Source organism: Pelodiscus sinensis, chromosome 1 (genome assembly GCF_049634645.1).
Source record: "Pelodiscus sinensis isolate JC-2024 chromosome 1, ASM4963464v1, whole genome shotgun sequence".
NCBI classification, from domain to species: Eukaryota; Metazoa; Chordata; order Testudines; family Trionychidae; genus Pelodiscus; species Pelodiscus sinensis.
The window spans coordinates 336,265,911-336,279,363 of NC_134711.1; the positions used below are offsets into that span (position 1 = coordinate 336,265,911).

Here is a 13,453-nt window from a genome sequence, read left to right on the forward strand (position 1 = left end):
AGTGCTCAATATTCGGGCCTCATTTCCGGTTGTAATTTGCCTGGTTTCAACCTCACTAGGGCATGTCCTGCCTTTTCCCACCAGATTACAAGAATTATTACAGCTCGGCCCTCCTCAGGCCGGCACCCTCGGGGCCTCCCCAGTCCCATGTGAGGGAGGTCACTGGACCAAGCGAGGTTAATTTGCAGCCCTCTGCTGATGGACGCTGGGCTCTCCCAGGCTCCATCAGCCAACCCAGCCAGGTTGCTCTCCGGGCTTCGCACCCCCACCCAGCTACAGTGCCGGCCCTGGTGCCCATCTGGCTCCTTCATAGACACCAGGCTCCATAGCCCAGCTGGTACCACTGCTGCTCTGGCCCTGGCTGCAGGCTCTGCTCCCCGGGCTGCTACAGCTGTCGGTCCAACCCCAGGTGCCAGGCTTCCGGCTCTTCTGCAAGATGCCAGCCCGCCGTCCCACTCCCAGCCACCAGACCCCAGACCAGGGCTGTCAGGGCCAGGGGTTCTCTGGGGCCTGACTCTCCTCTGTACGGTTCTCCCTTCCTTACTGCCTCTCCCAGATACACAGCCCCGGACTTTTCCCTCTGCCCTCATGGAGGAGTCACCCCATTCCCAGAACTTGTCTTGGAAACCCCCTTTCAGTCCACTCCATCCCCTCTGGAGACATGGAAAACAGACAGCGCCCCTGCCCAGAGCAGGTGATTCTCTGCCCCCTTCCTCAGGCACCCAGACATCGCTGTGAGTCGGGCGCTGTTCAAAGGCGCAGGTGTTGCTGTTGAGCTTCTGTGCGTGGTGCTCGGGTCTTTCTCCTGAGGTGAGGTCTAGTCTGGATGTTTCTCCCAGCACACGTCTTCTCCACAGCTTTGGGGTTTCCTCTCAGTTCTCGAGCAGCTTGGTGAATGGGAAAGTCGCTGCCACGTGGGCCGCCTGGCCTGGGCTGCAGGAAGGTGGCCGGTGTTCACCCAATAGATTGGGAGCTTCCCCACATCACACCATGGCATGTCATTGACACAGGGGGCACGGTGGGGTGTGGAATTGGCATTAGCAGGGTCAGTGTTTCCTAATTCGTTTCTCTGATTAATGCACAAGCCATTGGTCACAGCGTGAGGCGCGAGCAGCCTGCTTCGGCCTGAGAACAGCCTGCGCTCAGTCATGTCGTGTCTCACATGAACGTTGTCTCTCCATCCAGGCATTGGGTCTGTGACCATCTCCCTGCACCCTCGGCACATGGTATAACTCAGGGATCGCACGGCACATGCTGAAGTCCCCGTTCTGCCTCCGAGTTGGACACCTTCTCCTCTACTCCATGCCAGATTCCAACACAACCCACTTCACCGGCAACCCCTCCACCTTCATCCTGCAGGGCATCCCTGGCCTGGAGGCTGCCCATGTCTGGATCACCATCCCCTTCTGCATCATGTATGCCATAGCCATCTTGGGGAACGTCGCCATCCTCTTCGTCGTCAAGAAGGAGCCAACACTCCACGAGCCCATGTACTATTTCCTCTGCATGCTGGCTCTTGCCGACCTGGTCCTGTCTACATGCACCATGCCCAAAATGTTGAGCCTCTTCTGGTTCAATTCCAGGGAGATCGATTTCAGAGCCTGCCTAACCCAGATGTTCTTCATTATCTGTTTCTCAGGAATCGAGTCTGGGATTTTGGTGGCCATGGCCTATGATCGCTACGTGGCCATTTGCCATCCCCTGAGACATTCCACCATCTTGACGAACACAGTAGTGGCCAGGATTGCCCTGGCTGTGGTGCTGCGTGGTACCATAGTCTCACTGCCCTACCCCTTGCTGGCGGTACCCCTGGTATTGCAGAACCAACCTCGTCCCTGAGCCGGTCTGCGCACACATCGCCGTGGTGAAGCTGGCCTGTGCTGACACCAGTGTCAGTAGCTCCTACGGCCTCTTTGGGTTTTTCTGTGTAAATGGTCTGGATGTGATTTTCATTGCCATGTCCTACACCCAGATCCTCAGGGCCATCTTCCGCCTCCCCACCAAGGACGCCCGGCTCAAGACTTTTGGGACCTGTGGCTCCCACCTCTGTGTGATCATTATCTTTTACATCCCTGGTTTCTCCTCCTCCCTCACCAGCCGGTTTGCACAGAACGTGCCCCCATACTTCTATGTTCTTATCGGCAAGATGTACCTTTTTGTCACCCCCATGATAAATCCCATCATCTATGGGGTGCGGACCAAACAGATCTGGGAGCGCCTGCTCCGGCTCTTTACCCCTAAAGGGAACTAGCATTTTCTCCTAGGGCCCTGGCTGTGAGACTGAGCTTCATGCAGAGCTGGCTGGTGACGGGTAACTGGGCCCCTTTCCCTGAAACACAAACTGGGGAAGCAAAAAGACATTTTCCCCAGACCCCACTTATTTCTCCAAGCCCCTCCCCGTATCCCACCTACTCTAGTGGAACCCAGCCGCCCCTCTCAATGCCTCCACCATCACCCTGGCCTTGTCCCTGCCTTTTATACCCTTCTCACCCATCATTCCACGGACCTTCTCCACCTCCAGCCCTGCCCCCACTGGGCTCCCTGAAGGAAGAAGGTGGCCCTGGCGGAACAGGGTCAGTTTCGGGTTTTATGACTCGCTGCCTCCCTGCTGCCTTGCAGGAGCCATACAGAACAGATCCCCTTCAAGATACAGATTGAAACACAAATCCGAGGCCTTGGGCACAGAATCTGGCAGGACACAATGGCCAGAACAGCCTGACCAGAAAAGGCCTAGATGCGTGGAAACCTGATGATCTCACTTGTCATTGAAGGACCTTTCAGTGGCCCTGTAGATAGAACCATCTTTCTGCAGCATCTCAGCACAGAGCGGACATGGCAAGGAAGGAGCCCTCCCAGCAGAGGGTGCAGGATGAGGAGGGGTTGGGCTAACTTGTGCAACACACGGAGACCAAAGGAGCCAGAAGACGCTGGGGCAAGAGATGGGTTGCCTCAGGACTGCAGGAGGTCTGGGGACAGGGCTATGGCTGTAGCAGAAACAGGCTCTGGCCGGAGGACATGCAGGAAGTGAACCCTCAATGCTCTATGGGGTTCTGGTCCCATCCCAAAGTGGCTCCAGAGCCTGTGGAGAGAGGTATCAGAGGGGTGGCCGTGTTAGTCTGAATCTGCAAGAACAACGAAAAGTCCTTTGGCACCTTATAGACTTACAGATGTATTGGAGCATGAGCGTTCGTGGGCAAAGACCCACTTTGTTAGATGCATGTAGTGTAAATTCTAGAGGCAGATATAAATATACAGGCATAAGAAAAGAGTTCCAAGGGGACAAGCCAGCGCTCACAGCCTGGGGAATAGCCAGGCCACATGCTAATATTGTGCCACGTTGCCCCGGGTCAAGGCTGGATCATAACAGCTGTGCACAAGCGCACGTCTCAGCACGGGTCTCAGTCACAGCATGTGGGTTGTGCGCCAAGGGGAACCCAGGGAACCTCATCAGTGCACAGAACAGTGAGGTTCCTGAGGCTCCCGGGGGCACAGAGGAGCAATCAGGGCAAAGAGCCGATATCGCTATGGACCCGCGGGGCGCATAGGGGCAGAGGTGCTCAGCGTGTGAATGGGGAGCCCAGATGGGAGGAACTGACCTTACTCGGGGAGAATCCTGCAGGAACCATCCCTGTCCTGACATACAAGCCACAAGTCCTGGGCATCCTGCAAGCGCAGGGGAGACTCCAGTGCAACCTAGCTGATTAGCAGGGCGATCACAGCACCCACATCTGCCAACACGTGTGTCTATTGGTGGTGCACCTCCGTGCATGCCTCGCACACAGAAGAAAATGTAGATTGAAAGCATGAGAGGGCACACTGCCACTCAGAGCCCACCGCTGTTGTTACGGAGGGGTGTGTAAATGTATGTCACCGGCCAGAGTTGTGTGTTGCTGTTCTACCTGCATGTGTGATCATCACTCTAACTGTAACCTCAATAAAACATCCACCAGACCAGACCGTGTCCTGACGAATGGCTGCGTGGGCCCTACCCTTGGGACTCTCCTTGGGAAGGGAGCAACAGAGACGCCTCTCGCTCTGTTCAGCCGCAGACAAAGCCATGGTGGTGCATCCTCCAGCCCCAAATTCACTAGCACAACAGGCTACACAGTCAACATCCCCTCTGAGTCTGTAGTTTCCCCTTTGTGTGCAGAATGGATTTTGTTAGGTGCCGTGCTAGCCAGGTAATGTGCGGATGTGCACCAGCACAGGTTGGGTATTTTCAACGCACTGCCCACAGCATTCCACTGACGCACGAGAGAGAAGTTCCATTTTGAAATGCTCTGAAGAACTAAAGTCACAGGTCTTGGAGAGCCAAGCCCGACAGAGCAGGTGCGTGCCAGGCAGGACACGTGGCGAGGTGAGGGCAGGAACCCTCACCCAGGTGTGTGCTGGGAGCCGAATGTGAGAGAGGTAGTGTGTGTGCGTGTGAGACAGACTGTGGGTGGGTGCTGGTGTGTGCATATGTGAGCCTGACAGCGTGTGAGTCCCTGGGTGTGTCTAGACTACAGGGTTTTGTCGACAAAAGTGGACTTTTGTTGACAAAACTATATCTGTGTCCACATTGCCTTTGAGTTATGTCGACATAATGTCGACAAAACTCAGCAGTTTTGTCGACGTATGTAAACCTCATTCTACAAGGAATAACGCCTTTTGTTGACAGAGTTCTGTCGACAGAAGGAGTTATTGCATCTGCACTGTCCTTTGCATCCACACTGTCACGTCGACAAAGCGGCTTGCGTTGTCGACAGAACTGGCTGTAGTCTAGATGCTCTTTGTCAACAGTATCTGTCGACAAAACTTCTGTCGACAGAACCCTGTAGTCTAGACGTACTCCCTGTGTCTGTGAGACAGAGAGAAACACACACAAATGGTGAGTGTGTGCGACAGGCAGTGGTGAGTTCTGGGGACCATGCGCTCTGGTGCACGGGGCGCTCACCAGTCGGAAGGCTCCCTCAGACCACAGCATCTGCAAGCAGTTGAATTGCACGTCTGAGCCCTGCCCCTCTGGCAGGTGACAGAACGAGGAGCAACGGTCTCATGTGGCGGTGGGGGGGGGGGGCGGGAGGACTAGGTTGGATATTAGGAAAAACGATTTCCCTAGGCGGGTGGGAAGTGCTGGGATGGGTTCCCTAGGGAGGGGGTGGAATCTCCATCCCTAGAGGTTTCAAAGTCCCAGCTTGACCAAGCCCTGGCTGGGCTGATTGAGTTGGGTTGGTCCTGCTTTGGGCAGGGGGCTGGACTCGATGACTCCTGAGGTCTCTTCCAGCCCTGGGGCTCCAGGATTCCTCCCACACTCTGCAGAGAAGGGGCACATGGATCTCGTGTTTGGCCAGAACATGCCCCTGTATTTCCGCATTCTTATCGTCAAAATATTCCTCTTGCTGCCCCCCCGCCCCCACAATCAGCCCCATCGTCTACGGGGTGTGGACTAAATGGACCCGGGAGAGGCTGCTCCTGCTCTTCACATACAGGGCCCTAGAATTTCTCCTGGAGCCCTGGCTCTCAGACTGAGCTCCGTGCTGAGCTGGCTGGTGGCGGGGTGCTGGAGCCCGTCAGCGTCTGAACATCAGAGACACGACTGGCCAGTCTCCATACCCCTCGCTGGGATCGGGAAGTGCACAGGGGTGCAGCCGCGCACAGACACATCTGACAACGCGCATCGGAGGGCCCCTCCCACCACCTCACCCTGCTTCTGACTCTGCCTTGGACCCCCGCCAGCTGTTCCCCGGACCTTCCTGCGCTCTGTGCTGGGGTGGAGGGAGCTGATGTCAGGGTGTCTCTCTCTGCCCATCTTCCCCGATGAAGAAGAGACTGGGGACGTAGAAGGCTGAGAGGGCTTGGAGGTGGGAGCTGCAGTTCCCAAAAGGCTTGAGCCAGGTGTCCTTGGTAGGAGGGCAGAAGATGGCCCTGAGGATCTGGGTATGGGACATGGCCGCACAGCTCAGAGGGTCTCCGCTCTAAATTAGCTGTTACTGCCTCTCATAGACCTCTTAGTGCCATTGTGGATAGTTCTCTGAGCACATCCATTGAATGGGCAGCAACAGTCAATACATTAGAACATAAGAACGGCCACACTGGATCAGACCAACGGTCCATTTAGCTCAGTGTCCTATCTGCTGCCAGTGGCCAATGCCAGGTGCTCCAAAGGGAGTGAACAGAACAGGGAATCATCAAGTGATCCCTCTCGTTACCCATTTCCAGCCTCTGACAAACAGAGGTTAGGGACACCATTCCTCCCCAACCTGCCTAATAGTCATTGATGGACCTAACCTCCATGAATCTCTCTGCTCTAGTCGTGGTCTTCACCACATCCTCTGGCAAGGAGTTCCACAGGTTGACTGTGCGCTGAGTGAAGAAAAACTTCCTTTTGTTTGTTTTAAACCTGCGACCTATTCATTTCATTTGGTGACCCCTAGTTCTTATATTGCGGGAACAAGTAAATAGCTTTTCCTTATTCAGTTTCTCCATACCCATCATGGTTTTATAAGCTTGTATCATGTCAGCCCTTAGTCTGTTTTTCTCAAAGAGGAAAAGTCCAAGTCTTTTTCATCTCTCCTCATGGGGCAGCCTCTCCAAACCCCTCATCATTTTTGTTGCACTTTTTTGAACCTTTTCCCATGCCACTATATCTTTTCTGAGATGCGGTGACCCCATCTGTACACAGGATTCAAGACGTGGGCGTCCCATGGATTTATATAGAGGCAAGAAGATATTCTCTGTCTTGTTCCCTATCCCTTTTTTAATGATTCCTAACATTCTATTTGCTTTTTTGACTGCTGCTGCACCCTGAGGGTGTCTAGACTACACCTCTCTGTCGATAAAGAGATATAGATTAGGCACATCAAAATTGCTAAGGAAGCCAGGATTTAAATATCCTGCGCCTCATTAGCATAAACATGGCCATCGCTTTTTTTCAAAATGGAGTTTTTTTGAAAAAAAAAGTCAGTCTAGATGCGGATCTGTTGACAATAAAGCTTTTTTCAACAGATCCTGTAAACCTCATTGTTTGAGAAATACAGGATCTATTGAAAAAGGCTTTATTTTCGACAGATCCGCGTCTAGACTGCTTTTTTTTTCTTCAAAAAAACTCCGTTTTGAAAAAAGAGGTGGCCATATTTATGCTAATGAGGCACAGGATATTTAAATCCCGGCTTCATTAGCAACTTCAATGTGCCTAATCTACATCTCTCTGTCAACAGAGGGATTCAGTCTAGACCTAACCTGAGTGGGTGTTTTCAGAGAACTCTCCACACTGACTCCAAGATCTCTCTTGAGTGGTAACAGCTAATTTAATCCCCATCACTTTACAGATAGAGTTGGGATTATTTTTTCTAATGGGCATTATCACTGTAACCCCTTTTTTCCTTCCCAGGTTACTCGGGGGCAGGGTCACACTCACAGGTGTGCCTGGGAGCCTGATGTGTTTAACATCAAAGGAGATCCTGAGAACCCCAGTTGTTATGTTGCTTAGTTGGGGATTCCCTATGCACCCCCTTGCTGCAGTCCCTTGCTCATAAAGAATTTACAATGGCGGTGCCTCCACTTAGCTGGCCCTGTACACACTTAATGGTGTGCCTTGGGAGCCTCCAGGAATAAACGTAGCCCAGCAATAATCTGGATCTAACTCCAGGACAACAATTATAAATAATATACATCTAATTGATTACATTTTAGAATGAAAACACCTTTACTTAACAACTTAAAGAAACAGGGTTTAACGGGTTAACAGTGAATAACATCAAATAACAAAGTACACAGAAGTAATAGGAACTTATCTCTGGCATTTGCTCTGCCACCATGTATCCCACCCCAGAGTGTGCACTCCTCTGGACTCAGAGTCCCAGACACTTGCATGGGCACGCTTGAAGATCTGCAGCTGGAGTGGAGACAGCCCTGTGCTGCTCGTGTGTGTGTGTTAGTCCAAGCTGTGTGGCCAGCTGCAAACTCCCTCTGCCACTGGAGCAGGCTCCACCAACTGCCAGCATCTCTGGTTCCCTGGGCTGGACACTCTGCCTCTCTTTGGACCCACAGTCAGTCTCTATCTCTGAGGTCTGTCCCAGGCAGCACCTTCCCAAAAAGTCCATTTACTTACAGCCTCCTCCTGTGTGCTGGTGTGTGTAGCTCTTCACAGCCACAGGTGCAGCCAGAGTCTCTCCCCTCTAGGGCAATCAGCAGCCTTTGAAGCAGCCTGCTAGATCCAAGCCCCGCAGGCTCTCAGTCCTGTGCTGTAGCTGCAACACCACAGATTCTGGACTGGATAAGGCTCCTCCACAGCAGCATGGCTCCCCTCTCCCAAAAAATGGAGAGCCCCAGACTGCCCAGCCCCTCCCTCAACATGCCCAGATGAGCCCTACTTCCCCTGGATGCCTCAAGGGCTCATGGGAGTTGTAGTTTCTAGGGCTAGATTGTAGCACACAGGATCTTCCCAGAAAAAATCAGAGGCACCTTTAGTAAGGAGACTACATCAACATTAAATTTCATTTACCATTTTATTGCCCAGTCACTTAATTTGGTGACAACTTTTTGAAGCTCTTCACAGTCTGCTTTGGTCTTAATTATCTTGAGCAGTTTGGTATCATCTGCAAATTTTGCCACCTCACCGCTTACCCCTTTCTCCAGATCATTTATAAATAAGTTGAATAGGATTGGTCACCGGACAGACCCTTGGGGGACTCCACTAGTTACCTCTCTCCACTTGGAAAACTGACCATTTATTCCTATCCTTGGTTTCCTGTCTTTTAACCAGTTACCAATCCACGAAAGGATCTTCCTTCTTATCCCATGACAACTTACTTTACCTAAGAGCCTCTGGTGAGGGACTTTGTCAAAGGGTTTCTGAAAATCTAAGTACACCATTTCCACTGGATCCCCCTTGTCCACATGTTTGTTGACCCCCCTCAAAGAACTCTAAGGGTATGTCTACAGTACAGTGTTATTTTGAAATGTCTTATTTCAAAATAGTTATTTCGAAATAGCTTATTTGGCGTCTACAAACAAAATGCATTTTGCTATTTATTTCAAAATAGCGCGTCCACACTGAGTGGACGCTGAATCGCATTTAAGGCCGGCCGGAGCCAGGTCCGGCAGGGCATCAGGTCAGGAGTTACTTTGTGTGGCTCCTGCCTGAGGCTATCTGAGGCCTGTGCTTAAAGGGACCTCCCCCGGAAAGCCCATTCTCAGCTTTCCCTGTTTGCTTGCCCACCTCGATGAGGGACAGCAAAGAATTTTGTCTCAGCGTGCTCTGATTGCCCTCACTCAGGACACCACAGCACTCTGCACCATGGAGCCAGAGCTGCCCCTGGGCTCTCTGGTGCTTCTCTTGGATGCATTGCTGTGAGCCTGGCTGCACTTTCTGCAGGCTGCCATCCGGGACGTCCATTGGGGGGCTGTCAGTATCCAGGAGGCCCTGCGGGAGAGCTTCCACCCTGAGGAGCACTAAGAGCCTCCCTGGTCTGCCCCTCTGGGGGCTTGTGCCTCATTCCTCCCTCACGTCCTTCCACTTACCCCTCCCTAACCCCCCTTCCTGATGACAAATAAAATACACGTATTTTCATGAACACAAACTCTCTTTATTTAACAAAACAGGAGGGGTGGGGGGAAACTCTGGTGAGACTGGGGAAAGGAGGCGGGAGAGGGGAGAAGAGAGGGTGGGAGAGGGGAGGTGGAAACCTGGGAGGAGGGAGCTGGAAGGGGGAAGCAAGTGGGAGGGGAAGCTCAGGGTTGGGGGTCTCACTGGACCAACTTGATTTTCATGAGAACCTGCTCCTGGGTTCACCTGTGGCCTTTGGTGGCCAGGCTGGCAGCTATCCTGCCATAGATAAACATGTTCCTCTATCTAGTGCAGAGATCATGGTCGTTGGGGGCATCCCCCCCAAACTTGAATAAGGTCCATGATCTCTGTCCTAGACCAGGAAGGCGCCCACCTTCTCTGGGCCCTGGCAGGCTCCTGAGAGCTGGCAGACTGCTCCTGGGGAGTAGTGGAGGGCTGGCTGCCAGTGGCTTGCTGGCTCATGTTCTGGGGCCACTGGGTCAGGGGCAGTGAATGCGGCTCTGGGCTGGCAGGCTTGAAGTTGGCACAGGCACTGTAGCCAGAGTCAACCTCTTTAAGGGCTCCAGGGAGGGGAGGGGGAAGAGAGGAGTGTTCTTGGTTGAGGCTGGAGTGGCCACCGGGGCACCCTTGGAAGGCTAGAAGCCCCCTATTTCGAAATAAGTGTCTACAAGCACTTTTTTTGAAATAGCTATTTTGAATTTGGCCTTATTCCTCGTGGAATGAGGTTTACCAAATTTGAAATAAGTGCTCTGCTGTTTCAAAGTAATTTCGAAATAGCAGTTTGTCTATGTAGATGCTAGTAAAGTTATTTTGAAATAACTTTGCTGTGTAGACATACCCTAATAGATTAGTAAGGCATGATTTCCCTTCACAGAAACCGTGTTGACTTTCCCCCAACAAATTATATTCATCCATGTGTCTGACAATTTTATTCTTTACTATAGTTTACTTTAGTGACTGGAAAGCAGGGATTCATACCGAAAGGGTCACTGGAGACCCTCAGGGTACATCTAAACTACATGGCTCTGTCGACGGAGCCATGCACATTAGTTTACACGAAGAAGGGAAATGAAGCTGTAATTTAAATAATCATGGCTTCATTTAAATATAAATGGCCGCCGCACTGTGCTGATCTGCTGAAACGAGGCCAACAGGATCTGCCGATGAAGGGTTCTGGGGTCGGCAGATCCCCATCTAGACTGCCACACTGTGCCGACAATCAGCTCATTGGCACAGCGTGGCGGCCATTTTTATGTAAATGAAGCCACGATTATTTAAGTCACGGCTTCATTTCTCTTTGCCGTCCTGACTAATCTACATGGCTCCATCGACAGAGCCATGTAGTTTAGACACATCCTCAGCGTATGAACATCAGACACACAAAGTGACCAATCTCCGACACCCCTCGTTTGGAAGCGGTCGCCCGCAGTGACACAGCAGCACAGACACATCTGACAACTTCTCTCCCAGCGATCCTCCCCACTCTGCCACCCTGCTCCTGCCTTTCTGCCTTGTACCCCCAGCCAGCTGTTCCCAGGACTTTCCTTTTCTCTGTGTGTGGGGGAGGCTGATTTCAGGGTGTCTCTCTCCTCCCCTCTTCCCCCATCCACATGCCCCTTCTCTGAAGAGTGCAGGAGAAGGGGCAGAGCTCAGAAATGATTTGTGTTATGGTTGCTACTCTCACTTCTTCAGACGCCCTGCTAGGCACATACATGTGCTCTGTCGGGCTTTGATCTCCCAGGGCCGACATTTTCTTTGACAGCACTGAGCCTTTAAAAACATGATTGCTCCCTCATGCGTAAATGGAATGGTTTGGGCAGCTAGGTCTGAAGCACCCAACCTGCCCTGTCTGGAGAAATTGTCCCCATGGTAACTAAATATATATCTATGGCGGGTCGGGGGGGGGGGAAATCAGAGGGTACGCTGACTGTGTAGCCTGTTCTGCTGGTGAATTTAGGGCTGCGGGTTGTGCCACCATGGCTGCGGCTACGGCTGAACAGAGTGAGAAGGTCCATAGAACGATGGGGGGGGATGCATAAAAGGCAGGGACAAGGGCAGAGTGATGGTGGAAGCAATGGAGATGGGGGCTGGGCCCCATTGGAGTAGGTGGAATGGAGGGAGGGGCTTAGAAAAATAAGTGGGGTCTGGGGGAAATGTCTTTTTGCCTCCCCAGTAAGTGGTTCAGGGAAAGGGGCCCAGCACCCTGTTATCAGCCAGCTCAGCACAGAGCTGTTTGAGAGCCAGGGCCCTAGGAGAAAATGTTAGGGCCCTTTAGGAGTAAAGAGGCGGAGCAGGCTCTCCCGGATCTGCTTGGTCCGCACCCCATAGATGATGGGGTGTAGCATGGGGGGGACAAGCAGGTACATCTTGCCAATAAGAGGCTGGAAGTACTTGGGCACGTTCTGTGCAAATCGGCTGGTGAGGGAGGAGGAGAGGCCCGGGATGTAAAAGATAATGATCACACAGAGATGGGAGCTGCAGGTCCAAAACGTTTTAAGCTGGGCATCCTTGGTAGGGAGGCGGAAGATGGCCCTGAGGATGTGGGTGTAGGACATGGCAATGAAAATCACATCCAAACCCAACACACCAAAAAACCCAAAGAGGCCGTAGTAGCTACTGATGCTGGTGTCAGCACAGGCCAGTTTCACCACGGCGATGTGAGCGCAGACTGGCTCAGGGACGAGGTTGGTTCTGCAATACGGCCACTGCCTCGCCAGCAAGGGGTAGGGCAGTGAGACTATGGTACCACGCAGCACCACAGCCAGGCCAATCTTGGCCACTACTGTGTTCGTCAAGATGGTGGAATGTCTCAGGGGATCACAGATGGCCACATAGCGATCATAGGCCATGGCCACGAAGATCCCAGACTCCATGCTAGAGAAGCAAGTAATGAAGTACATTTGGGTGAGACAAGCATTGAAATCGATCTCCCTGGAATTGAACCAGAAGAGGCTCAGCATTTTGGGAACGGTGGATGTACACAGGATCAGGTCAGCTACAGCCAGCATGCAGAGGAAATAGTACATGGGCTCATGGAGTGTTGGCTCCTTCTTGACAATGAAGAGGATGGCGACGTTCCCCAAGATGGCTATGGCGTACATGATGCAGAAGGGGATGGCGATCCAGACATGGGCAGCCTCCAGGCCAGGGATGCCCTGCAGGATGAAGGTGGAGGGGTTGCCGGTGAAGTGGGTTGTGTTGGAATCTGGCATGGAGTAGAGGAGAAGGTGTCCAACTCGGAGGCAGAACGGGGACTTCAGCATGTGCCGTGCGATCCCTGAGTTATACCATGTGCCGAGGGTGCAGGGAGATGGTCACAGACCCAATGCCTGGATGGAGAGACAACGTTCATGTGAGACACGACATGACAGAGCGCAGGCTGTTCTCTGACCGAAGCAGGTTGCTCGCGCCTCACGCTGTGACCAATGGCTTGTGCATTAATCAGAGAAATGAATTAGGAAACACTGACCCTGCTAATGCCAATTCCACACCCCACCGTGCCCCCCGTGTCAATGACATGCCATGGTGTGATGTGGGGAAGCTCCCAATCTATTGGGTGAACACCAGCCACCTTCCTGCAGCCCAGGCCAGGCGGCCCACATGGCAGCGACTTTCCCATTCACCAAGCTGCTTGAAATCTGAGAGGAAACCCCAAAGCTGTGGAGAAGACATGTGCTGGGAGAAACATCCAGACTAGACCTCATCTCAGGAGAAAGACCCGAGCACCACGCACAGAAGCTCAACAGCAACACCTGCGCCTTTGAACAGCGCCCGACTCACAGCGATGTCTGGGTGCCTGAGGAAGGGGGTGAATCACCTGCTCTGGGCAGGGGCGCTGTCTGGTTACCAGGTCTCCAGAGGGGATGGAGTGGACTGAAAGGGGGTTTCCAAGACAAGTTCTGG

General features: G+C 52.6%; 2 protein-coding genes across 2 annotated transcripts; one reads left to right on the top strand and one right to left on the bottom strand.

Annotated features, from left to right (window-relative positions):
- The first annotated feature begins 1,251 nt into the window (after window positions 1–1,251).
- On the top strand, window positions 1,252–2,251 carry LOC102462742 (olfactory receptor 52E4-like). Its single transcript, XM_075906621.1, is given in 2 exon segments — window positions 1,252–1,799; window positions 1,801–2,251. Coding segments are annotated over 2 exon segments (999 nt in total).
- A 9,560-nt stretch (window positions 2,252–11,811) lies between these two features.
- LOC102462986 (olfactory receptor 52R1-like) lies at window positions 11,812–12,762 on the bottom strand. The gene has a single exon (XM_075906726.1). It carries the CDS (start codon window positions 12,760–12,762, stop codon window positions 11,812–11,814), a length of 951 nt encoding a protein of 316 aa, XP_075762841.1.
- Between the last annotated feature and the right edge of the window lie 691 nt (window positions 12,763–13,453).

Coding starts and splice junctions, on each gene's coding strand:
- LOC102462986 (XM_075906726.1), bottom strand. CDS start 12,762: ATGCCAGATTCCAACACAACCCACTTCACCGGCAACCCCTCCACCTTC.